The 27,738-nt window shown below is 35.1% G+C and overlaps 3 protein-coding genes and 2 non-coding genes across 5 annotated transcripts; 4 read left to right on the forward strand and 1 right to left on the reverse strand.

Moving 5' to 3' along the window:
- Positions 1 to 862: 862 nt before the first annotated feature.
- LOC104904741 (beta carbonic anhydrase 5, chloroplastic) lies at positions 863 to 5,074 on the forward strand. The gene is made up of 9 exons (XM_010693106.4): positions 863 to 1,062; positions 1,147 to 1,217; positions 1,987 to 2,148; positions 2,253 to 2,301; positions 2,807 to 2,920; positions 3,018 to 3,071; positions 3,774 to 3,859; positions 3,962 to 4,067; positions 4,528 to 5,074. The coding sequence occupies exons 1-9, from the start codon at positions 1,003 to 1,005 to the stop codon at positions 4,723 to 4,725; spliced, it is 900 nt and encodes a 299-aa protein (XP_010691408.1). The 5' UTR covers positions 863 to 1,002; the 3' UTR covers positions 4,726 to 5,074.
- A 539-nt stretch (positions 5,075 to 5,613) lies between these two features.
- Positions 5,614 to 10,490, reverse strand: LOC104904742 (hypothetical protein). Its single transcript, XM_010693108.3, has 3 exons — positions 10,076 to 10,490; positions 9,491 to 9,612; positions 5,614 to 6,054 (listed from the first exon to the last, which is right to left on the reverse strand). Exons 1-3 carry the CDS (start codon positions 10,383 to 10,385, stop codon positions 5,890 to 5,892), a joined length of 597 nt encoding a protein of 198 aa, XP_010691410.1. The 5' UTR covers positions 10,386 to 10,490; the 3' UTR covers positions 5,614 to 5,889.
- A 1,022-nt stretch (positions 10,491 to 11,512) lies between these two features.
- On the forward strand, positions 11,513 to 11,594 carry TRNAS-AGA (transfer RNA serine (anticodon AGA)). The gene has a single exon. It is a non-coding gene; the product is annotated as a tRNA-Ser (tRNA).
- A 75-nt stretch (positions 11,595 to 11,669) lies between these two features.
- On the forward strand, positions 11,670 to 11,751 carry TRNAS-AGA (transfer RNA serine (anticodon AGA)). The gene has a single exon. It is a non-coding gene; the product is annotated as a tRNA-Ser (tRNA).
- A 10,522-nt stretch (positions 11,752 to 22,273) lies between these two features.
- LOC104904743 (peptidyl-prolyl cis-trans isomerase FKBP12) lies at positions 22,274 to 25,510 on the forward strand. The gene is made up of 5 exons (XM_010693109.4): positions 22,274 to 22,460; positions 23,338 to 23,371; positions 23,574 to 23,635; positions 24,592 to 24,644; positions 25,255 to 25,510. The coding sequence occupies exons 1-5, from the start codon at positions 22,373 to 22,375 to the stop codon at positions 25,354 to 25,356; spliced, it is 339 nt and encodes a 112-aa protein (XP_010691411.1). The 5' UTR covers positions 22,274 to 22,372; the 3' UTR covers positions 25,357 to 25,510.
- The last annotated feature ends 2,228 nt before the right edge of the window (positions 25,511 to 27,738 follow it).

Here is a 27,738-nt window from a genome sequence, read left to right on the forward strand (position 1 = left end):
ATATTACCATGATTTTGATATACTTTGGGCAAACCCCAAAACAACTCAAAAGAAACTTAATTAGAATTAACTATTGGTTGATTTACCTAGCTTATTTAACAAGATGGTGGTTTTGGTTGATTGAATCAACTACTATGATTAGCTCTTCATAAAGATGTTTGGAAAACTTGATTGTTCGTTAACTTATTGTGTGCAAAATTCCAAATTAAACAACTATTGAAACAAAAGCCAAAAGTCGGTGAGTAATATTTATAACGAATAATATTCATCTACGATGCTCACACAAACTTATTACAAACCCAACCAATCTACAACATACTTTCAATTTATTAAAAGAGTCGTTTACATAACACAACGTTTCACTAGTTGATCACATAGATCGTCTATCAATTAAAGTCCAACGAAATTTCTTCACAAAAGTTTGAGCACATTAATGAAGAACATTATGTGTCTTGTTCACCTTAAAATAAGTTTTAAATCTATTAACTTCAAGTAAGATTCAGTCATCATATAAAATGAACTTCAATAACTTTCTGTTTAGTGCAAACAAATTTCTGTCACTGTCTCAATTTAGTTCAATCCAAGAAAATCGCCTAAATTACTTAGTTCAATACAAGAAAATCGTCTAAATTACTTAGTTCAATCCAAGAAAATCTCCTAAATTAAAGAAATTTCAGGTAAAGCGAACGCATCAAAAAGGCGTAAATCTAAATCCAAATACAGTTGGCAAATTGTACTTAGTTTGGTTAACCTGCTAAGTAGATTGACTGACATAGTTTTCTCCGTCTTTCTTGGAGAGTAAATGTTTCAGATCTAATATCCCACCAACATCACAACTGTCTTGTAAATTATAGTAGTAATCTTCTTTCTCTCTCCTCCTTTTTTATGAAAGAACACCCGATACCTTATTAAAGTTTGAAAAATTCTCATCTCCCAGATGTCTGCTACCATTACCACACCTTATTCTACTTTTCTATCTCCTTCTTATTCTTCTCCATATTTATGACTTCTCTTCAATCTACTTCTCTTTCTTCATCCTTTGATTTTCCCAATAATTCCACTGTAATTTCTCCATCTTTTTCTTTTTCTGGGTTTATTCTTATTTTTCTGAATTGTGCTAATTTTGTTTTTATTGTTTTGTTGCAGATCTTTGGTTCCACTTTGAAATTGGGAGTAAATGAGCTAACTTTTTTCAGATTACCCACTAATTTTTCCAAGTAAGCCTAAATACTCTTAATTTTTTTTGACAATTTTCTATGATTTTGTTGATGGGTTGTTCTTAGAATTGCTTTCCAATTAAAGGGTTTGATTAATTAATTGAATTTACTGTTTGAGATTGTACTTTAATTCAGGCTATATGCCACGAGTTGTAATACCTTTTGGTACTTTATTCCTAATTTGCTTTGATTTGACCTACTGAATTATTTTACTCGCAGAAATGTCAGTTTTTTTCTTCAAGATTTTGACTTTATATACTTCTGAATCATAAGGAAAAAGTGTCTTTGAGTTTACAGTATAAGTAATTAAGTATTATGTATTCTTCAAACATGTACTAATATAGGAAGTTGCTGTTTATGTACTTTTCTGTGTCCAATTTTGCTCTTGTATTGATTTTTGAATCCCCCCTATCATAAATATACTACCTGTATCTACTATCTAATGCGGAAGAAAGAGGATTCTTGGTTCAGTTCTCCACTTTAACGACAACGATAGAAAAAAGGATTGATCAAATTCTATTGAGTCTTGAGTCATTTGGTTCTTGAAATATCAGTACCACCTATGTTTAGTCGGACTTGGGTATGTGTCCAAGTATCAGACTTGGCTATTCTCACATTTCGGGAGGCCTCTAGGAATCATTAAGGGTGCTTCAGGTAGAGTTTGAGTAACATAGGAAACTACTCATGTAGGGATACTGAGAGTTCCTTTTTGTACAGCTTGGCTGAAATACGTTAAACATATTGGAACTTTCCTTGTATTCGCTAACAGGATTAATCGTGGTTTGAGCCTAAAAGCTTCAACAACATCTCCGGGACTGACTAAAGAGATTGAGGATAACAAAGGGAAAATGTCAGAAGAAACTCTGAATGGCAGTGATCCATTTTGCAACATGAAGCAACGGTTTTTGAGTTTCAAAAGGGATAAGTACTTGTAAGTGAAAATGTAGTTTGATTGCTTCAGCCTTACCCTGTAAAGTAAGCTGTTTATTTCCTTTGTAATTCAATTCTTGATCTCTTCTTGTTTTGGATATGAAGGGGAAACAAAGAACACTTTCAGAACCTTGCTGAGACCCAGTCTCCCAAGGTAACTGCTTTCCATGATCAGATTCTGCTTTTGGTGCATCTGACATCTGTTATTTGATCTGTTCTTTTTTCCTGCATACATATTGTGATTGTCGCTTTGACAATTGACATTTAGGGAGTGTTTGGTTGGGAGAAAAACATTATCTTGTAAAAGTAGTTTTCCTATTTTTCTTTGTTTGGTTTGTAAATGGTGGGATTTAAGGATTGAAACCTTATTTTTTTCTTGAGATGCCGCATTATTATCCTTATACATTACCTCCCTCACTCTCTTCTCTCATCCATCCGCTCCCCTCCATTTTCATCTTTTCTGTTTTTCTCCAACTTTTCTTGTGAAGTGGCAAATAAATAAAAACTATCTTGGAACTATTATTTTTTCTTGGAAACCATTTTTCATGGAAAATGCTAACGTCCAACCAAACTGAGCCTTGTTAGTTGTTAATTATTTTCACCTTATACTTGGATTGAGGTCTGAAAATGTAACTGCTGACTAACGGTTTTGGAAACAGTTTACAGTGATTGCTTGTGCAGATTCTAGAGTATGCCCTTCTAACATCCTTGGATTTCAACCTGGAGAAGCTTTCACCGTGCGAAATGTAGCAAACTTGGTGCCTCCTTTCGAGGTAGCTACATCGTGTTTCTTGTCACTATTACAAAGTTTGACAGTGTATATTGAGGATTCCATATTGAATCCGATTTTTGACATTTCTGTCAATACAGAGTGGGCCGACAGAGACAAAAGCAGCACTTGAATTTTCTGTGAACGCTCTTGAGGTATGTATTCTTGTGGAGTTTGGCTTTCTGCTTGAACATAATGTGACAAAATCCTCCTAACATGAACTGTGGAAGACATGTATCCAATACACATGTAGTGAATCATGTCCTGGCATTTGGAGGGTTGGCTTTTGATTGATATAATCCAAAAACTAATGGCTTCACCTTAAACACTAGAAGCAATTTGTGACACGAGAGGTCTTTATGCTTGCTTTAGACCTTGCGAATGGGTCACTTGGATTGCTTTTTGTTTATGTAGATATGGTTTCGATAATTCTTGGGTCATAACATATTCAGTTCAGTATTCAGGTCCAGTCCAGTAGTTCAAAACTTTCAACTTTGGTTCGGGCTGGAATTGTGCTGCCTTGTTTGGAGTGCAGAACAAATCCACTTCTGGTTTTGACTTGAGTTTTGCAATTGGACAAGTCTAGTTCCTTTAAAATGCAGAAAGGATCCCCCCCCCCATCCTACCACCCCCCCAATAAAGAAATACTAGCATAAAATCGGAAGGATGTGAAATTATTGGCCGGGAGCAAGTTGTGTAAAGAGAATTTCTTAGTTCTTGGAACAGTTCCAACACGTTCTCTTTTAACAGCTGAGGGGGTGACAGATGCAAATTTTGGAATAAGAACTTTAATGTACCGTTTTTCCACGTCCTCAGAGTTTTCTGTGTGGATGATAACTGAGTTTTCATCTCGACAGGTTGAGAATATTCTAATTATGGGCCATAGTCGCTGTGGGGGAATCCGTGCCCTCATGGGTATGCAGGATGAAGAAGAAGATTCAAGGTTCCAGGTCAACTCAGTTATTGTTAGACATGCCCACACTGTGGCTTACTAATTTTTATAGTGGTACTAAGTTTTCTGATTTGGTTCTTTACTGCTTACTAGGAGCTGCATTAGGAGTTGGGTAATTGTTGGCAAAAATGCAAGGATTAGCACCAAATCTGTGGCTTCCAATCTCAGTTTTGACCAACAATGTCGACATTGTGAAAAGGTGCACATCATTGGCAAACTCTTAACTTTGGATAGGAATAAACAATGGTTTCAGTTTCATTCTCTTGGTTATGCATAAATTTCTTTGCTACTTCCTTCGTTCTAAAATAGTTTGAACATTTTTGTTTTCCATTCATTTCAAACTATTTTGCGGACTCCCTTTTTGTGGCATGGTCCCACCAGCTTTAACGTACATATACGTACTTTACCCTCTCCTTTTAGACCCACTATCTCATTTCAATTTTTCCCCATAAAATAACGTTACGAGTTTCTCAGTCTCTTTTACCATATTTATTTTTCTTGTACAATAACAATTGTTAAGACAACAACGTATCTCCTAAAACCTTTTGCTTGAACAAGTGTTCAAACTAATTTGGAACATGGGGTGTAATTCATTAGTATAACATTCCACTACCAGTAGTATTGCGAAGCTAATTTCCCTCTCTTTTGCTCTCTATCAGGAATCAATCAACTATTCACTGAAGAATTTGCTTACTTACCCTTGGATCAAAGAAAGAGTCGTCAAGGGTGTACTTTCTCTCCATGGAGGTTACTATGATTTTGTGGACGGCACATTTGAGAAATGGACACTTGATTATGATCACAAGGTTGATGACGGTCAGACATGTTCAGTTAAATGCCGGGAATTTTGGAGCTGATTCGTGTTCCATGTTCACTGCAGTTTTTCAGTTTCTTCTGTACCCATTCATTGTAGTTCTGTATTGTAAGGCTTTTCTTAGATTGTTTTGTAATTTTGTGTTTTCAAAGTACTTGGATCCTCTTAAGTTACTAGAGTGATCAAGCAGTCCTACAAATAGGGCGGTTATAAAGTTGGAGAAATTGGGCTCCCATTTTACTCCCCCCCTTTGATAGATAGTGATTTGGTAAGTTTTTCTCAGTTGAGCTCATGTTTTGTAAGATATAATACTTACTTCATAATGTAACTTATTTTATAGACAAAAGTGATTGATTAAGCAGACAATATACCAATTCTCTTAAATTATTTAATGTCACAAGTTTCATGTAGTAAATACTAAGGCCCTGTTTAGTAATGAGCTGATAATTGTTAGCTAGCTAATTGTATTACCTGATAGCTAATATGATTAGATGATTACGGAGTATATCAGTTGTTTATATAAAGATGTTTTGGTAAGTAGCTTATTGCTACATAAGTGTGTAAAACAGTCAACAAGGACATGCATTCTCCATAGTTGTACTTTTTATTATTTATTAAATTATTTTTTAAAGCTTTTAGAACATAAATATAATATGGCCACTTATTTCCAGACCTCTAATGTCACAAGTTCCTCCCTCTAGCTTTTTCAAAGAGAGTTTCTTGGATCCAATTAGCTAATTAAAACATTTCTTTACCAAACATTCAAATTCAAACATTCAAATCTTCTAATATGATTTCAAACCTCTAATTTTCTCCAAACCTCTTTACCAAATAAGGCCCAACAGGAAATAAACTTGGGACGTTGCTATGAACATTACTGATTGATGATAAACAACAATGTGGACCATTGAACAAACAAAAAAATCAGATCTTGGTTAAGGATAATTTCAGTGTAAAAAATACTTATTAATCAAACTGCAGGTAGGAACAAAATCTTACACGTCTATGGTCCAATACTGAAAGGCAAACATGCCATTTTCAATTGTTATGCAACAAGTAGGAGGAGGTTAGCCAACAATGTTAACATATAGGCGAGTAACAATATCAACCGCACCAAATGACAAAAGTTCAATCCATGGCCTCTCAGCCTTGATTGTCTCTCTTAGCAGCTCACTAGCGTGTGGAAGACGAGGTCTCAGGCAGATTATCAGGCACCTGTTTTCTTTTTCTGTGCTTCAAGTCTTTCCAGCTCTACAAGTCTCTGAGCCCATTCTCTATCTCTGGCAACTGATTCCATCTTACGTTCAATCCTCTTCTCCCTTTTCTTCCGGTTTGCCTCCTGCAGTTCAGCCTTGCGCTTCTTTCTTTCAGACTGCAAAAGTAGAAAGAACACGGTTTTTAGTTCTAGATATGCAGAATAAAATAGCAGCAAACAAGCATTGTCATTCCTCCAGGTGGAGATTTCTCATTGCAGATATACACGCAGCCGAGACAAAAAAAAAAAAATCCATGCTACATTGGTACCAAATATCCTAGTTGAATTTAAGAAGTAACAGGAAAAACAAGATCACTAATTATGTTGGAGCAAACTTCCTCATTAATCGATCTGAAAATGTTTGAAGAATCGCACACAACACTACCATAAAAGCCATCAGTTATAGGCATAGACCCACTATAGCTATAGAGACCCAAGTTATAGCTACAAGTTACAGGCAAAAACAAAATATAGCCAGATTGCCAAAGTTAAGATGATTGTTATCTCAACCCAATAGGGGATTTTTTTGCAAATGTAATCAACCATTTTTGTAAAGTTTACTAGAAAAAATTACATATCTCTAAGGGAAGGAGGGAGGAAGATGGTATCCGTTTTGAAAATACTAAATTACCGTTAATGATTTAATGGAATGAAAAAAAATTACAAGAGGGAACAATTTAAAAACCCCTTTCTCATTTAAACTTGTCATTTTAAAAAAAAGTTAAAAAAAAGGTATATGCATCAAATACTTCAATCAAAAATTTAAATGGACAAAATATCTTAACCTTTTTTCACAAGAGAAGATGGTATACATGACACCCACCTGAAAGTTTGAAACACTCACTACCTTTGATACTCTTTATACAGTCAAACCAACTCATTATGTCTATTTTTTTTTGTTCAAAATTCATTTACAAAAAATTAATATTAAAAAATCACTCACAACTTTTATTAGTTTTTTACATTAGCGAATTAATACATTTAAATTCATCTAACTATTAATCTTTCATATTTTAAGTGTAATCATAACTATAGTACAGATGAAGTATATAATAGAATAACAAGTTTTGAAATTAACGCACGCATCGCGTGCATATATGACTAGTACAAGTTAAAGCACAACATAGCCCCATGACTACTTGGGAATTAGGATATCTTAATGCAATAATCTTGAGTCATGATATGTGTGATCTTGGCAAGCCACGGCTGATTTTTAACAATTTCCATAGAAAATGTCTACCTGTCTCTAGAGGACCTCACTTACCAAGAATTTTACACATTTACAATGGGCTTTCTCAGAGCAAGTTTGGGCCTGGCGTTTCAGGAAGATGATCGTGATCGGAAGATTCCTTGCAAATCTCTTTCCACCAGTTATGCTAATTTCTGGAACGAACCCCATAAATATACCTTGAACATTTGTCAAGGGTATTGAATATAGGGTCTATACTAATCTACATATCTGACAATCATGACCACTAGAGAAAATCAACAACCTAAGGATACTTTTTTCTTATATGGGAAACCATGTAAGGATTCCAATTTGCCAAGACACTTTTGGCTAATCCCTCATATGAAACAGGCTACCTAAGGAAATCATCAATCTGGTGTCAAGCACGCCTAACAACAATTATGACCCAAGGCAAGATGTGGATGATAGTGTTGGAGCTCGGACAAATTTTCTCAAAATTTGTGGTTAATGTTATAAGAAGTCTCATTAAGCAAAATTACAAGTTATAACATTCACAATAGCCGAATGATATTCGTCTTGTTGATATTACCCTCTTTTCTTTTAAACAAGTCAACGACACTTCTCTCTGAATTATAGTGAGATTTTCAGCTTGCACCCAAAGACCTCCATAGCATGAGTTTTCCTATAGCAATGGGGTTAGATGAAATCTAAGGTCCCAATGACAAAAATGAACCCACGAAAAACATTGTTAAATTTCACACTCCCTTTCCAAAAAAAGTTTCTAATGGGGGCACTTTCATAACTTCAGTATGTGCGAAGCCCACAACCCTTCAATCTCTTGTTTAGCTAAATTTTTTGTCTCATTGACCTGGTATTCACTCAATTTTTGAACCAATATATTCCATTTTGACTATAAGTTTGTCACAAAAATCCATGAAAGGCTTGGCGTCTTGGGCTGCCAACACCATGAATCCAAAGCCAACTTTCACTTGGTTCCATATTCATGAACACGAATTCCTAGTCGATTATAGCTTCAAAATGTTCCGAATTCATAAATCCCAACAGTTGATCATAGTTATTTCACTTTGACCAGCTGTAGAATTGATTTTTTTTCTGCTCCACTGCAAAGTGTTCAGAGATCATGTAACAAGAAAATATATGAAGTTTGTAGCACCTTTATGCTACCATAAACCTTAAAATAAACCAAATTTCAAGTTAAGAGGGGGTGGTTCTCACAAAGAAGAGGTGGAAGAAAGGCATTTTGTGGCTATCTTACTAGCTTGTGGCAAAAACGTGCATATTAACGTCTGCCAAGTGCTATTTCATCCTCAGCATCCATAACCTAAAGCTGAAGCTCACAATCATCAAACCCCCCCCCCCCCCCCCTCCAAATCAAAACAGTCCCAGAAATGCATCCTTCAAAGAAAATCCAAAACTGGCTGGTCAAGTGTATCTAAGAAGGACCCTTACATGAAGAGGTTTCAGGGAGCTTTCCATTGCAATAAACAGGACAGCTTGTCTACGCCTCAAGGGGACCAGAAGCTTTCAATTGAAGGATAAAGACAAAGAGACACCTTATCCTACAAATAGTTCATCTTGCTTTATTTCAGTACCCACTTAAACCTTCCTAAAAGAGAGGATAAGAAAGCTGAGCCCCCTCAACTAAGAATGAAATTGAACTCCAAAATCCAAATCACTTGTATACAAAGTATAAACCTATCAACTGCTTACACGGTCAAAAAAGTAGTCCCATCTTTCCCACAATGTATGCTCCTTAGAAATAATTTCAAGGCAATAATCTAATTAATCATCAATAGTAGGTGGCATTCAACTCGGTCCCAAGATATTGTTTCAAACTTCCATCCAGGTAAGTCTTTACAGCCTACCCTGCAGAATAACTTGTACAGAATCCCATGCCCAAACTGAACCCACATAAGTGCTAAACTGCTAATGCACTACATCATGGAAAGGAAACCATCACATGACCATCATCGAATAAAACATTAAATATAGAAACACTATCAAGACTATAAACTACATCATGAAAGGGATAAGACTTTGGAAGGTTCCTGAACTTCTTGTAGAGATGATATATTGACAAAATTGATGACTAAATGCAAACCCTGGAGGTTAAAGAACAAACATAACATCCATGATGGCAATATAACCATAACCAACAATATATAATTCCATTGAACGTTCTCTTGTTCATTAGCATTGAACGTTCAGTGTGATCGGCATGCACTTGCTCATAAGTTCTCTTCTGGAAGGACTCGTTCTCTATCATAAATTTCTTATCTTAGAAACCTTCTCAACAATATAATGCAAAAAGCAAAGATCCAAAAGACCACTAAACCACCATACCTTGATAAATTCACGACGCTGCCTTCGTCGTTTCTTTTCATTCCTCAACTTGACACTCCCTTCATTAGGCTGACTTGGTGGAACAGCCTCCCCAGGTACATGACTAACCCAAGCATATGGCCCTACATTACATTTTGCATCAATCCCCATCCAAAACTTAAGCAGAACACAAACTACACTAGCAAAAATCTCAAACATTTCTGCCAAACGCATCATTCAAATTAACATCAACCCAAATAAACAACAATCAATCCAAACAAACCCTGCCTGAAATAACACTAAAACCACCACCTTCATTAAGATCTCTTACACTCATCAATCAAAAATGCAAAAATCTCATCGCGAATTCGATAAATTAATCTTAAATATATCCATTTGCAACAACATTACCTGTCAATTAGAACAATAGCAAAAAGAACAACAAAGAAACCATCTTAAAACACACCACTGCTAATGCAACATTCATCAAAATCGATAAAACATCAATGCAATCAAATTCAAATTCCAGCTAAATCCCACCTCACAAATCAAAACTTTAATCAAAATTTCGGGGTAAAAGCAAGGAGGAGAGAGAAAACAACAAACCAGGGGGACGGAGACTAGAGCGTTTGCGGCGAGAAGTAAGACTAGGGCGGCGTTTAAGGAAGCGAGAATTTGTTAATGGATCGCAAGGTTTAGGGGCTAAAGAGGAGAGAGATTCCAGATGAATTGACCTAGAAATTAAGTGAGAAAATACTGGAAAATGATGATTTTGTTGTTGTTGATGATGTTTTGGAGATAGAAAATTGGATAGAAATGGAGAAGAATGTGGTAATGGAGTTAAGCGAATTGAAGATTGGGCAGAGAATGCTCTTGAAAGAGGACGAATTAGGGATTTTAGGGTTCCAAACCCCATTTTTGTGTCTGCTTCTTCTACCTTGTGTTTAGATCTTCTAGCTCGTCCGAAGTTTGGGGCTTACTGTTGTTGTTAAACCCTGATCGATGGCACACTCTTGAGTCTTGGCCTGCTGGGGGAACACTAGAGACTTAGAATACTAGATACTTCATCCGTTCTATAATCAGTGAAACACTTTTCCAAAAAAAACTCTCATATAAAAGGGAGGAGTGTTTCACTTATTATGGAACGGAGGAAATATATTGTTTCGAGGAGGTTGAGGAACGATAAATCGCTAATAGTTTGAGGTAATGATAATTTTTTTATATAAATTGTTAATTTCTCACTTATTAAAGGTAGTATTAATTAGAGAGTGATAAATTTATTTTTGATTAGCAAGAGGAATGATAAATATCTAATCGTTTGAAATAATAATTACGAAGATCTAGAGTAATGACTCTTATGTAAAATGTGAATTTTTCTACTTGGACTTGATTAGTATTACTTTTAGTTCTCGGCTTTTAGTGTATTTAGTTTTCACTAGATAAGACATAAGAAGTTTATTATGCAATTAGTATTGTACATGATTCCAAAGTCTAAACTCTCAAAACTTTTCCTCGTTAGGAAAAAAACTCTTAAAACTAGAAATTGAAATTTTGATTTTAACTTTTTTTTTCATTTCTTTTTGAGGGTAGAAAAATTGATTTTGACTCGATGAACGATTAATTGAGTTAGTGATTATACGTGTGAAAGATTCATGACCAATAACCTATTGTAGATCTATTAATTACTTCTACATCTTTGTCAATGTCATATCAAAACGAGTAAATTTAGACCTAATTAACCAAACAAGAATTCAATTCACCTATATTTGGATTCAATGCTTACTTCTAGGATTTGGCTTGGATTTTTATTCCTCAAATTATGTTGAAGTCATACAATATTACCTATTAAGATCACTGAAATGAGAGTTTTAAAACACAATTACTTTACATTTAACTGATTTCTAATAATGGAAATATAATCATCCATGAGACCATGACTCGCATAATAATGGCATTATTAGGCAATTAGATCTTTAGGGGCGATTATATCACAAAAGAAACAAATGATTAAGAACATTATAAATTGAAAATAATCATTCAACGGTGGACGTGCCGGAGTGGTTATCGGGCATGACTAGAAATCATGTGGGCTTTGCCCGCGCAGGTTCGAATCCTGCCGTCCACGTTTTTTTAGGGGTGATTATATCATAAAAGAAACAAACGATAAACAATAGAGTATATTGAGAATAATCATTCAACTGTGGACGTGCCGGAGTGGTTATCGGGCATGACTAGAAATCATGTGGGCTTTGCCCGCGCAGGTTCGAATCCTGCCGTCCACGTTTTTTCCGCTTTTATATTTTTATGAGAGTAGTCCTACCTTGTTAAGCATTACTAATATTCATTTATCAATAACATTTTTTGTCCACGCTTTTTTCGCTTTCATATTTTTACGAGAGTAGTCCACTAGTCCTACCCTCTGATGTACGGACACTCTCTACGGGTCAACGTGTCGTGGTACCGACACTTTAAACGGTTCCGACATTTTAGGATACTTTCCACGCTTTTATATTTTTACGAGAGTAGTCCTACCTTGTTAAGCATACTAATAGTCATTGATCAATAACATTTTTTGTCCACGCTTTTTTCCCTTTTATATTTTTAAGAGAGTAGTCCTACCCTCTGATGCACGGACACTCTCTACGGGTCAACGTGTCGCGTTTCCGACACTTTAAACGTTTCCGACACTTTAAACGTTTCCGACATTTCAGGATACTTTCACACTGTGAAATTTCTTTTGAAGATAAATAGTGAATTGAAACGAGACCGACATAGTTTTTTTGTTATTAGAAGAAATGTTTTCCCTCTCAACCTTACTTTTTCCTTTCAATATCTCTAAATCTCTCAAAATATAGCCTAATCTACTATCAAAACTGTAAATATCGTGTTCTCTAATGTTTCCTCGGCATTTTTTCACTTTTAGAATTTGCGTTTCCCCATGTCTGTGTCAGTGTCCCGTGTCCATGCAACTTAGATCCTACCTTGTTAAGCATACTAATAGTCGTTGATCAATAACATTTTTTTCATCTTATTCCAAGCTAACTCAGCTAACTAAATATGCTCACAACTCACAAGTAAATGAACATATAGGTAAGACTAACTTATAATCTTTTGAGCTCTGCTCAACTAATCAAGTAATCTTCCTAACAAAGACAAACTTCTTAGTCCTATATAAACTCTTACGAACTTAACATTATTTATCTCATGCAAACCAAACCAAACCAAACCAAAAAAAACTAAAACCCTCTTACAATTTTTAACCACTAATCATGGCATCTTTTCGTAGCAATACCTTCTTCTTCCTTGCACTCATCTTGATCATGGGTAGCTTCAATGTTAGCCAAGCACGCCATCTGCTTCAAACCACCGTCATGCCTCCCTTACCCACCGCGACGCCGAATATGCCGAACCTACCACAACCCTCATTGCCAAATATCCCTCAACCATCAACAATGGTGCCTTCACTTCCAAGTAATCCCGCCACCATACCAACAACGCTTCCAACGTTTAATTTCCCTCCATTGCCGGCTGCAATTACTTCATTATTTCCAAATTTGCCTACCTCTTTACCAACTAATTTTCCTACCACCTCAATCCCTTTTATGTCTCCTCCTCCATCTAAGTAATTAAATTTTAAGATTATTGCATTGTGATAATGCATATATACATGTTTACATTCAACTTGTTTAGACACTATGATTTTTCTCTTTTGGGAAAAATTAGTCTTATGTTGTATTTATTTTATGTTACCCTATGTGTTATTGTAATATTGTTGTAATTGAGTGATATGCAGATACTGAATATTGATTTTCACAGTTTATATAAGCCCTTGCATTATTGTTTACTGGCGCTGGTGTACTCGTTTTTTCTTTATAGTCATGTATGAGTAATTAATAACCACTCCTCCCGTCCCAAAATATAATGCTTGTTTTCTAATCTTTTTGTATGGTTTTCAGGATCTTTGACCTTCGATATTTTTAATTTTTCATTAAATAAAGATAAACAAATTATATATTATGAAAATACAAATTAAGACGAATCTTACAAGATCTCCCATGCATATGATTTTCTTATGTAAATTAATGAGAAAATTTGGTAATAGATTTTAAAGTTTGACCTCAATAAAAATACTATATTATGAAACGGAGGAAGTAATAAATATGGTAATTTTACTATGCACGTTAATAGTAGTCTAGGCAAGACCAAAACAAAATTACTTAGAAAATTTACTTACAAGTGTTGTAAATCATAAGTACAATCGCTGATATATCTAATATCTTAGTAAGACACTAATGAAAAGCTTAGTTCAAAACATGATCACAACTCATGATTTATGAACATAATTTTGTTTAAGAAAAATCTCATTAATTAAAAGCCAAACGGCATCTACAATAGATATTAAAGAAAAACAAAATACAATTTAACAAGGTTAAATCAAATTCGTCTTCGAAGAAACTATAATGAACCAGATTGAGGCATTGAGCAATACAACGCAACCCCCTTGAATTTGCTTAATCAAGCAGCTATTGATGAGGAAATCTGTCATTCTGACATAGTTTAGGAAGAGCATTCTTGATCGAGCTATGTTAACCGCATCCAAGATTCCAGTACCTTCATGTTGAGTCTCGAACTTCAACCAATGAGAATAATTTCTCATACCTAAAAGCAAAAAATCACTCACAACTCTCATAAGAAGGGAGAAGGAGATCTCTACAACTCTCTTGCATATGATTTCGAATGACCTCCTATGAATCCAAGATGCATCCCACAAGGTCTGATCTTTTGTCCATGAACGTCTGAAATCGTGAATTATAGCCTTCAAATATGACTATTTTGGTGCTATTTTCAGACCTTTTCTGGCCCGTCAATGTTTTAAAAATTTGGGACCATTGCGAGGGACTCGAGATGTCTAGGGGTGACTTACTAGTGGTCGTGAACCTCTAGATTTCCCTAAATTGTCTCATACGATTTATTTGTGTCCTTCTAGTTTGACCTAGCTAGAGATAGCTCCAAAATTACTCATCGTAATATGCCCGTTTTAAGGATGAATATGATTTGAAATAGACTTATATGATCTCAGGATGTATAACATGAGAATTGAGATTCATTACTTGTCCCCCAACGGTGTGCAGAAGCATAAATTATAACATTAAAATTTTGGCGATATTTTGGAATAATTTTTGGATATTTCCTTTGTTTATAGAGTTAGTAGAGGATTGCATTACTGAGCGTGGTGCAACTATTGTATAAATTAAAGTCGAAAATTCATCGTAGATTGATTATATCAGTAGTTCCTGACTCCTAATAGCTAATGATGAACCAAAACTCCATACAAAAATATGCGAACAAAATCTAAGTAAGATCCGGTAATTTCTTATAATTTGATGTTCATTCAAACGTGCTGGCTTGTATTAGAACATCTAACTCACTTTTTAGACTATCAAAGAGTCAAGCGTGGATTATACACTATTGTGCATCCAAAAAGGACATACCATTTATATAAATGAATACAAACTTTTTTCAACAATTTCTACTTTTAAAAAAAACACACGACTTAAAATAAAAGACATGTAAATTTATATTTATAACAGAACATACTTTATAATGCAAAAAATATATAGGTTTAAGGTAAAAGAACATATACACTCCTAAATTTAAATTTGAAAAAGGAATCTTTCGTTGCAAAATTTAAAGAAGCAAATAACAACAATTTTTTAAAATTTAAACTCAAAAAATGATAAAAACGACGTAGTTTAAAAGAGGGTGCACCAGCGTGCTCTACATGTACTTGAGTGCATGTACTTATTTACGATCAAAGAGTAGTTAGTAAAACATTTCTTAGTTGAGCTATATAGAGGTGCAACATAACCAAAAAACATACATTCTTCAAACTTTGCTCAACAACATTACTATTTTCGTCAACCAACTTACCAACCTTTAAACTAAACACCACAATCCTCCTACTATAAAATCACTTGCTAGTTATTCTTTATTCTCCACAAAAGTTTCACTACATACAACAACCTAAACAACTAAAAAGCCTAATAGTTGAGAGTTGTTGCACTAATGGCTTCAAAGTGCTTCCTCCTAGTTCTCTTCATCGCCTTGTCGATGGTCAGCATCGACGTTAGCGAAGGAGCCCGCCACCTTCTCCAAACAACGCCGCCTCAGACGGCGGCCCTTCCGCCACTGCCCACCTTACCAAACATGCCAAGCATTCCAAATATGCCACAACCCACTATGCCAAACATCCCAACTATAACTCCTCAACAACCATCAGCCTTGCCTAAACCAGCTGCTTTACCTCCACTACCAAACATGCCTACTACTATGCCATCTATTCCCAAAATGGCTCTCCCTCCAATGCCAAACATGCCATCTATCCCTTTCCCTACCTCCATTCCTTCCATTCCTTTTCTTTCTCCTCCACCTTCCAACTAAGATTCTCTAGTTTTTACTACTTATTTACGTATGCATTGCTATATATTAAGCATGCATGCTTCCTTTATGCATGTTTAAGGGAGGCAAGCATGTGACTATATATGTTATCATGTTGTATTGCCTTCTATGGGGAAGGATATAAGCTTGTTTGGTTCTATATATATATGTATGGTTTGTTTTATATTGATTTGTACGTAGTGGATTTGCATTTTTATCTTGTTTGTTTAGTGATCATCAGATAATGAGAGTTATGGGATTGGTACTGATCTTTGTATTCTTGAATTTTCTTATATATTGAAAACTTCCACTTACTTTTTTGCATAATTTAATTATGTGACTAGTTAGTTTTTTTTTTTTTTTAAATATTCGAATTATACATGCTAATATTTGAAGAAGTGCATATTCCATCATAAAGTGGGTATAAATTATTTTGAAAGTATACGTACAAAGTGGGTATATCTGAGTGTATTATATAACAGTTGAGTTAAATTAATTTATAGAAGGAAATAAAAAGGTATTATAATTAGTTCATCCTACATATATACATTATATTATTATTATATATGTATGTAAAAATAATTAAACTATTAATTACTATAAGAATAGGCGGATAATGTACCACAAATATAGAAATAGTGAATAACGTACTGCCACAACAATGACGATGACATATTACAATTTTCTTTTTAATCATTATATATTCTAAATGGCGCAACCAATTATCCAAACGTACAATTAAATTAAGAATCCTTTCAACTAATATAATTTGAATCCTCAAAACCTCTAGTAGTGATAAGAGGGTTGCATTATCACATATATGACATAACCATGGTATAGAAATTCTTTTGCAACATCGATGCTAAAGCATTTTTCAAATATGATGAGAACAACTGGTCGAATGAGTCAAGCTTCGTCTACCGTGGTCGTCCACATAGATGTGTTGCCTCCATTCTCTTCTATCAAGTGTTGGGTGCTCCTACTGACCCAATTTTTTCATATTATATTCTTATCTTATATTCTACTCCCAATAATGACCAGTGCATAATTACTAACGTACATCTCAATATTCCCAAACCACCATGCATAATAGTGATGCTTTCTTATCTTATTTTCAATATTATTAGCAACTAACTCTAAGCTAATAGTTGCGTTTTTTTATCTATATCTCAGGGTGTTGCCGCACATCTATCTTAATTAACATATACATATATCATATATGATATCCTAATCTTTTTAATTAATTAATGTGACCACTCCTAATTAAACACAATTATGGTGGATTCAGTAATCTAACCATATGGATTCGGAGCTAATCAAAAAAATAAACTACAATCATCTAATGCTTTAGAGAAATTCAGTATATTAATCAAGATATCATATTACAATAGCTAAATAGGATGATAATTCATTAATTACATCGAAAAAAAAATTACAAAAGCGTTATACGAGTTTTTATACTTTGAAAATATTTTAATATATTCATCATCATCATCACTAACTTAAACAAAAAGATCTCTCGCTTATGAAATGTGGCTAAGCTATCATTAAATAATTGATCACCCATAATACTATTATTGGACAACTTGTTCTTCACATAAGTCATTGAAGAGAAGGCTCGTTCCACACTTGGTGTTGCCACTAGGAGAATTAATCATAGTCATATGAGCAAGTAAACTAGTTTATAAGGGCCGTTTTTTCTGTTTTTTGGTTTTTTGATTTTCAAAGTCATATGATATATATCCTATAATGAATAAAAAATTAGTCAAATTTATTGGGAACATGATGATTTTGAAAACTGACAACTGAAAAGTGAAAATCACTTTTTCTGGTTTTCAGTTTTTGGTTTTTAGTTTAAAAAAAAAAACTGAAAACAAAAAAACGATAATGAACGGGCCCTAAGAATTTTGCTTTTGGTTTCGATCAGCAAGAATCATAGAAATAAAAGTTCATTAGTATCCTCCACTTCTCGAAACCTTGCATCTTTCCTCATGTCATCACTAGCATTTTTGGCACGCGATGCGTGCGTGTATAGATTTTAACATTTATTTTGGGCACGCGTAATCATTCACTTATGCTTAATCACAATTTTATACGCGACATAATGTGCATGGAATAAAAAATGTCATTTTTGAATTGACATGTTACATGTAAAACCGTAGATTTTGAACTATTGTGTTCTTTAAAACAAAATTATAGTGAACTTAATATGTTTAAAGGGTAGAGTGCTAATGTTTTATAACTATTATCACTACCTTACCATTCCTTATATGATAGAAATTGTAAATAGTAGGCAATAAGCAATATTTTATGAGTTGCATAAGTTTGATATTCTGTAAAATAATATGCGGTGAAAATGTAATGTATGTTATTATTATCAATATTTGGTAGTAACCATTTTCGAATTGAAGATTCTCATTTCATCAATGATCTTGAAGCTTTTTTGTGTAAAGCTTTTCAATCAAATTCATTTTTTTTACTTGTGTCTTAATTAGGTAATTATTTAATATTAGCTTGTTTAATATGGAAATAGCTTCTATCTTCTTTCTTTCCTAATATTTTCTTTTTCTTAAGGGTATTTTTGTATTTTCAAATGAGGACACCATGCCTCCCCCCTTCACTTATATAATAGAGATAAAAATATTTAAGTTCATGTCGAAATGTTATTATAGCATTACATATGCAAACTCTTTTCGATAAAACTTGGCAAGTCTAAGCAACTTTCGTGTATCAAATGCCGCAAATAATGATTTAACGAGATTCAAGCAAGATATTGTTCTTCAGATTTATAATTTCGTGTGCTTATATGGCTATATTTTCACTTCAAGAAACATAGAGTATTATGTTTACCATGTTGATGGTCGTGACAAATCTTATTTATAATTTAGATACATGTATAGGGATAAAGGTTCATAGTCAAAGTAGAATAAGTATCAAGGAAGTGGAGGCTGGAGCTAGAAAATATAAGTAATCATGGAGGTAGTAAGAATAAGAATTAAGGACATGTTAATATGTTATGAGACTTCAGAATTAAACAAAACATGTCAAAAAAAAAATAGAAAAAGAAAAGAATTTAGACAAAACCAAAGAAAAGAAAAAAGAAGAGTTGTGCTTTTACGAAGAGTCGAACCTGAACCTGGTCTTATTATTCTCAAAACTGAATATTTTTCATGAATATTATAGACTTCTAATAATCTAATGCATATTACTCATTTTACAGATAAACTAATCAAATTGCTGATATATTTCAAAACTTAAACACACCGCCAATGATGTGTAAGAGTTTAATGTATATTCTAGATATAATTATTTTACATTTTTGAATAGTTTAGACTTCTTACTTGAGAAAATGGTCTCCTACATATCTTTTGACTTCTGTAACCAAAAAAAAAAGCTTAAGGTTGAACTTAATATCTATCTCATACCTAGAGATTCAATCTTAACCACTAAGCAGTTTAAGCTACTTAATTTGTAGCTAATAATACTATCTCACGTCTCAACCAATCTGGTCATGTGACATATGTTTGATCCTTATCATGTATCAGTATTACCACATTAATTAGTGCCAATGATGAACAACAACTCCATGCATGCAAATTCTATTCTCACCAATAAGCCAACTTATACGTGAAAAATCTCATGACACAAAATTTTGAACTCCTTTGAGCCAGTCCGAAAGTACTAAAACATTTCTTAGTTGAACTAATTAGATAGAATAATGAGGTCCAACAAATCTCAATGAAATACGCAAACATTCTTCAAATCCTGCTCAACGACAATAGTTCTTTTGCTAACCAACGTTACCTACTACAAAGACTAAAAACCATACGTCTCATACTATAAAAGAACCCATACAACAAATCTTTATTCACCACAAAAATCTCATTACATATAACATACTAGTAACTAAACACTTTAATAGCAAAATCAATCAAATTGCAAGCTTAATTGCACCAATGGCAGCTTCAAAATTCTTCCTACTAGCTCTCTTCATCGCCTTGTCGACAATGAACATCGACGCTAGCGAAGGAGCTCGCCGCCTTCTCCAAACAACGCCGCCTCCGACAACACTTCCACCGATGCCCACCTTGCCAAACATGCCAAGTATTCCAAATATGCCACAACCAACTTTGCCAAACATCCCCAAAATCAACCCTCAACAACCATCAGCCTTGCCTAAGCCAGCTGCTTTACCTCCACTTCCAAACATGCCAACTACTATGCCATCTATCCCTAAGGTGGCTCTTCCTCCAATGCCAAACATGCCTTCTATTCCTCTCCCTACCTCTATTCCTTCCATCCCTTTTTTCTCTCCTCCTCCTTCCAACTAAGATTTTATATATAGTTTATGTGTAATGCTTTCCTAGCTCATATGTACTAGGAAGCATATGATAATTATGCTTTGGTTTATTACTTTGTGCTCTTTTTAGTAATTGCTTGGCTTGTATTTTTTTTTTTTGTTTGGCATAATGGTTTTGTATTGCTTTGTACTTAGTGGGTTTGCATTTCTTGCTTGTTTAGTGAGATAAACTATTGTGTAATTGATTTCTTTCAAACATATATATAGAAGAGTTCGTTGCTTTTATTTTATAGTTTTTTGCTTTGATTTTATGACTAGTGAGGTAATTCTATATGCTACTAATTTTGAGTTTTTTGAAGTGAAGGAGCGAAGTAAAGCTTGGATATCTGAAATGATATAAGCAATCTGTCAAGGAGGAAATCGGATTTCTTTTACTGAGTTGATCTGTTGATGACCATAAGATTCTATATATGGATAGATACTATGATGTCGGCTCAATAAAAGTCAAAATTAATTCATTAAACGGGTTTCATACGATATTTACAATTGAAGTAAACTATACAAATGCATATTAGATCTTCATTTAAAAAAAAAAAAAATCACACTCCATCAAAACTACTATTTATTGTAGTCTTATAGATGATACCTATTATTTATGCACGCTTTTGTCATATCACTGCTTTATTATACATTTACAATGGAACCCATCAATTATCTTTCATGTATGATTTAATTTTACGGTTTTTTTACCAAATGTCTCCGAGTTTTCACGAAATTCACCAGGTACTCTCGCACTTTTGAAAATACATGGGTACCCCTCAGTTTTACAATAATATATCCAAATGCCCTTAATGACTAACGACGTTAATTGTCGTTAGTCATTAACCATAATCTTCTGTTTTAAAACCCTAATTAACCCCTAATCCTAACTCTAACCCTAAACACAAGCCACCAACCGTCCCCCACCATTCCACCACCCCAGCTGCCCCCTCCCCCACCCCCGTCGATTTTCCCACTCCCCACCATGGCAGCCCCCACCCCCTCTCAGCCCACGCAGCCTCGAAGCCGCCACCCTCGCAGCCTAGGAAGCCCCCCTCCCCCTCGTCGGCATTTCTTCGTCACTCTAAGGCTGCTGGGGTGGGTGTTTTTCGTGGATGTGAACAACCCAGAAGCGACGGAAATTAGCGGGGAGGGGGAGATTCGACCGGGGTGGGGGTCGGTAGGGGAATTCGACCGGAATGGGGGAGGGTGGGGATTCGACCGAAATGTGGGAGGGTGGGGGCACTGTGGGAAAGTCGACGGGGGTGGGGGGGAGCTCCTGGGGTGGGGTGGTGGGAGGGTTAGGGTTAGGGTTTAGGTTTAGGGATTAGGGTTAGTATTTAGGTTGAGGGTTAATTAAGGTTTTAAAACAGAAGATTAGGATTAATGACTAACAACAATTAACACCATTAGTCATTAAGGGCATCATTTGGATGTATTATCGTAAAACTGAGGGGTACCCCGTGTATTTTCAAAAGTGTGAAGGTACCCGGTGAATTTTTTGAAAAATCAGGGGCATTTGGTGAAAAAACCGTTAATTTTAAGATTTAATTCGAAATCATATTGATCCCAATTACTAAACTTTTTCATACTTGACTAATATATAGCAGCATTAAAAGAAAAAATTACACGTCGATCAATATTATAAATACTTAATATTTTCATTGTCATAGCATATATCACTACATATTTTTAAAATATGGGAGTATAAAAAAAATTGAAGACTCGAATATCTCTATTATATAATAGAAGAGGAGGGGGACATCAAAAATAGTATTCTTTTTTATACTCTTAAGTATAAAATACAAATTCACCATCTTTTACCATTATACCCTCAATTAACAAAATATTTACTTTATCCTTGATTTATTAATTTTTTGAATAATTTTCTGTATATATTATTACTTGTTTGTTTTCGCACAAATGGCGTACATACAAAACTAGTAGCAATAAATTTGGGCTATTATTCTCGGATCGGCTATTATTTCCTACTTGACAAGTGTACCCTAGCCCAAGTAAATAAATCTAAATTCACCGGTTGCTCGTCACTCATTGAAAAACCTAGCAAAATAAAGAAGAGAATCGTGTAGAGCACTAGAGCAAAGTAAATCAATAGCAGAAAAACGATGGGAGTGATGAAGGAAACTCTTAGAGCTGGAACCGGTCCCAAACCGGTAATCGGTCAGAAAGTGACCGTTCACTGCACTGGTTATGGTAATCTCTCTCCTCTTTTTTTTGTTTGTTTCAATATCTTCTTCATTTATTTCGAATTTATGCTCTTTATGACGATAAAAAAAAAGGGAAAATAAAAGATGCTATTGAAATATTGTTTGTATTAACTGTTAATTTCGTTTTGAATGTTGATTGAGATAAATGAAAATAAAAAGTGTTGAATTTAGAGATGATTTTATTTGGAGCTCAATTTTGGAGAAATCAGTTGAAAGATAAGTTCATCTAATGATATAGTTTATGTTTAATGCTTGATAAACTTCGTGAGAAAATCTGACTCATCAGAAACTTGGTTAAACTTCCTGCGTTCCGAAGTAAATGGAACGATTCTCTCTTTTACGTTAGAGCTTTTCGAGAGAAGTGTTTATTTCAGATTGGAAGAAATAATATTTTTCAATTTCTTTACTTCCTCTGTTCCAAAATTTAGTTCCTATTTCTCTTTTTACACAGTAATTTATGCAAGTAGAATCTAGAAGGGATAATAGAGATTTTTTGTATATTTAAATAAATGTTGTATGGGAAAAGATGATTTTAGGAGAGAGAATGGAAAATAATTGGTGAGAGAGTATTAATTGTAATATTTTGGTTGAATAAACAAAGGAAAAACTAAAATTCAAGAAGCAAATAAATGATGGGATACGATTTTTCTGGATAAATTACGGAAAAATTTGGAACTAAATATGGAAATGGAAACTATATTTTGGGACACTCAAAATGGAAATGGGAACTATATTTTGGGACCGAGGGAGTATGATTTTGGAGTAGATTACTGGGTTTTGTATATGTAAAAAAATTGAATTAATGAATATGGTTGTAGTTAATTTGGTTAATTATGCTAACTTGAGTTGACATAATGGTGCAGGAAAAGATAGGGACCTGTCTCAGAAGTTTTGGAGGTATAATGGTTTTGTTTCTTTTGTATAAGCTAATTTGAATTCGGAACACCTAACTTAGGGTGTGTTTTCTTCACGTTAAAAAAATAAGTTTCTGGTCTGATGAGGTCGACTCTTAGCTAGTTGTGTAGCAACGTAACTTATTAGTGTTCCAGATTATTAATGTACTGTGTTAAACCTTTTGTTCGCGTTACTTGTATTACAGCACAAAGGATCCGGGACAACAACCATTTTCATTTAATGTTGGCAAGGGAAATGTGATTAAAGGTATTTTGAAGAGAAATCCTCGCCTTTCTCTGTTTCGTGATTTCTTATGATGTGTTTCTGATTGTGTGTGATTTTGCTTGGGGTATATGGTGAAATTCTCTTTGTTTTGGTTGCTAGATGTTGACTAACTCTTGCTAAAATTTCCCTTTTAGTTGTCCTTGTTTTTTTAAACTAATTAAGCAGAAGCTGATCGAGGAGTGAAAAGAAAAACTAATATGTGAAGACTCTGGTGATAATAGTGTTAGATTCTTTTTTCTTTTCTGTCGTTGTTTTAGTAGGTGGGGGTGGGAGGTGGAGAATTGCAATGATGTCAATGAGAAAACTAATATCATCACGAGGTGAAGAGAAGAAAGAAGAAATTAGAGAAGCAATCTATCAATTGGTTCGAAGAAAGAATTAGTTTTTGAAGGAATATTTGGTCTTATTGTCAATCCCTTTCATGTTCCCTATTGTGAGTTGTTCACTTGCGCCATAACTACAGGGTTCACTATGCAGATCCAACTAGACATGTATCCCCTTGAGTGATGTTACATTGGTTTAATGAATCCAAAGTCTTAAGTCAACTACACGTGTACGGTATCGAATCTTGGACTAAACTAGTTAATTGTTGGAGTTATTGATCAGAACTTTAATTGTCTTTCTTTTCTTCTACTTGGGAAGAGCTCAACTGTAATTCCAAGCTGTGCCTATGTTAGGCTGCTTATTGGTTAAATCATCTTATTTGCATCATATGCTAATACAAACTTGATGTCTCCTCTGTTCCACCTTGATAGAGCCGAAGTTCTATATTAAGTCATCTGACCTGTGCAAAATCTTTAGAGTTTGAATATCAATGAGGTGAATGTACCTTGTTTGATGATTCCTGCTCCAAAGCTAATGTTTTTTATGGGATAGATTGCTGTGTTATCTTCTGCATAATTTTGTGTTATTGATGTTTTTCTGTAATCTTTTTCTAGGATGGGATGAAGGTGTGCTGGGAATGCAAGTCGGTGAAGTTGCTCTTTTAACAGTGAGTGTCCCCCTCTTTTGTTCTCTTGTCACTAGTGTGTGTTCCTTCTGCTATACCAGTGCATGAATAAGATTGTTGTACCTCGAGCATAACTCTCGGAAAGTCAGAACTCATCAGTTATTTGAGGTTGAACTGTCTGAACCCAGACTTAAGATACCCCTTTAGGATTTAGAACTGACCTGAATCCTCCTCCTTATACACCAATCACTACATAGCCTGCAAAACCTCACTCATAAAGTCATACCTGATTACCTGATGACCGTCCCAACTCCCAAGCCTAAACTGTATCCTGATGTTACATGACTCAGATTTTATACATATCATAACTATCTGAAAATTGACGAGTACTATTAATGGACTTATCGTAATAAGTTGATTGACAATATATCAATATATGACTACACCTCGAGTCGAGTCAGTAGACCTGAAATCGAATAGAATAGGAACTCACTTGATTTAAACTAATCCCAAGGTGAACTACTTGTTTACCACCTCTAAATGCAATCTTTAATTCATCTTGTCTCTTGTGTAGCTAAAGTTTACCTGAGCAAAATCCGTCGATATCATAAGAAAGCTGATTGCTTTGTGATATGCTGTTTGAATTTTACAGTGCAGTGCAGACTATGCTTACGGCGCCGGTGGGTTTCCAGCGTGGGGAATACAACCAAACTCCACCTTGGTGTTTGAGATCGAAGTGCTAAGCGTTCAGTAATTAGCTGCTTACATTTTCGTAAAAGCCTATTCACAAAACTATGAATAAAAATGTAGAACTACCTGTGGTTGTCTGATTGATTGTCTACCAGACTTGACATGTATCACTTGTCATGCCTGATTATCTTTATGTGCATCAAGCTCTTATAATCTCATTTGCGTAGTATTATACTGTATATTTTGCATTTAGATATCCACAGTATGCAGCATGCTAGTTACGGAAGGATAAATTATGGGGAAATGCTGTAACGAACTGGGATTGGATTTAATGGTATATCAAGACTTCAACAACCTGAGAACACATATGGAGTATCATTTTCCATTTTTTACAACTTCATATTTATCGAAGAAAATACATATGCTTTAAGTTTGTTTATTTTCCTTGTCCCAAACCCCATATTAATCATAATATCAGGAACTGAAGAGACTATCGCTAGGTCCACTCGCACCTTACGATCCGAAAAAATAGAAACCCCTCGAATATCCTCATGAACCACCAGCTGGATTGCAGCATTAATATCCATAAGCTCCGCCATGAGCGGGTCGGAGGCGTAACACAACCTATGGAACCCGAGGACCCATTCCCCATTGGCCTGCCTAATTACTTCCCCCAAACCCACCATGGTTTCAATGTTCACGAAAGAGGCATCTGCATGGAATGAATTTTGGGACAAAGGATGGAAATTTACGTTACACACTGGATTTGGTCAATTGTAGTTCTCCCGACACCCGTATACTCTGTGGCCATGCCCGGACGCTTTGTAAACTTTGACACGGTGGTATGGTTTGCATTTTTAAAGACAGTGGCGTTACGCTCTTTCCACACTTTGTGACACACATATGCGAAGATGCAGCCCTACTCAATCCCTCTAAATAGGGTCCCTGAAGTTAAGTTTCTCCTCATCCACTCCCTAAAATCCCTAATTTTGTGGTTGGACTATATCCTACACCTCCCTAGACATACACCTGACATGCTCGTATCAGATGCTCATCGTCTTCGAATTCCCCACACCTAGGAAACACCAGGGAATCGACTATCTTCCTACCATTTAAGAGTTTTTTATGAGGAATTTTATTGTGCCATAAAAGCCAAAAGAAAAACTTGATCTTAGGTTCCATATTTCCTCCCCATGTTCCCCATGTTCAACTCACATTAACCTCGTGGTTCCACTCCGGGAGGAGGGATTGATAAGCAAAGGATAGGGAGAAACCCGAAGGTTTTATAAACCTAGGTATGAAGAGGTTTGTAGCCGAGTACTTAGACGGGGGGACTAGTGATACACTCCCGAATGAAGGGTGGTAACTCTACAGATAAATTGTTTAGACTCCACTCTCCCCCGAGGGTGAGATTCGAGACCACGAACTCTTCTTTTCTAAAACTTGGGGCGGCCTCCAGAAAGCTTCTAATAATATTACCAATGCTTAATTAATTCTCATCCCAAAATCGAATTAATTTCCATCCCATACACTCCATTCACTCTCTTTTCGGAGTATTTCCCAACCCTTACCAATGCTCTTCCAAGCGGGGATCCATTTTTAAATTGAGGAACATAATTATTATGAATATGTTTGGCATGAATATAATCTTCTGCAAGATTCGATTGACCCTATGACATTTTCCATCCTAACTTCGCAATAAGGGCCAAATTTAACCTGTCATGCTCCTTAATCCCTATTCCCCCTGGGCTTTAGGGAGAAATGTGGTTTCCCGCCTAACCAAGTGGAGCTTCTTCTTTCCCTGAGCCTTTGCCCCCCATACGAAATCATTGCAGATCTTATCTAGGTGTTTACGAGTCTGGGTCGGGAACGTAGTTGCTTGCATATAATAAGCCAGGATTGATGTTAGGGTAGATTTGATTAAGCACAATCTACCTGCTTTTGACGGATACTACGTTTTCCATTTTGCTAATCGACCCCAAACCTTGTCAACAACAAACTGCACTTGGGTTCGCGAGGGCCACTTATGGGAGATATGGATTTCTAAATGTAGGCTCAAGTTTTCATCCTCCTTAACTTTCAAAGTATCCCAGAGAAGTTCCTTGAGCTCATCCGGAGTATTAGAGGAGAAAATTAGTTTGCTTTTACTCTCATTTATTTTTTGCCCATATACCTCACATAATTTTCAAGTACATCTCTAACTGCAAATGCAGTGCTCTCATATAACCTCGCGATCACAATAAGGTCGTAAGCGAACATAAGGCGTAACACAGGGACTTTTTTACTACCTATTCCAAATGGAGTCAACATTTAGACTTTATTTATTCAATGATTCTTGTTGGGTTGTTGTTTTATACAATTGAACAACAAAATGCAAATCATTTAATATATTGTTACTAGCTTTAAGTTAGAAGATTAACATATTACACAAGCTAAAATACTTGTT

This window comes from Beta vulgaris, chromosome 9 (genome assembly GCF_026745355.1).
Source record: "Beta vulgaris subsp. vulgaris cultivar EL10 chromosome 9, EL10.2, whole genome shotgun sequence".
NCBI classification, from domain to species: domain Eukaryota; kingdom Viridiplantae; phylum Streptophyta; class Magnoliopsida; order Caryophyllales; family Amaranthaceae; genus Beta; species Beta vulgaris.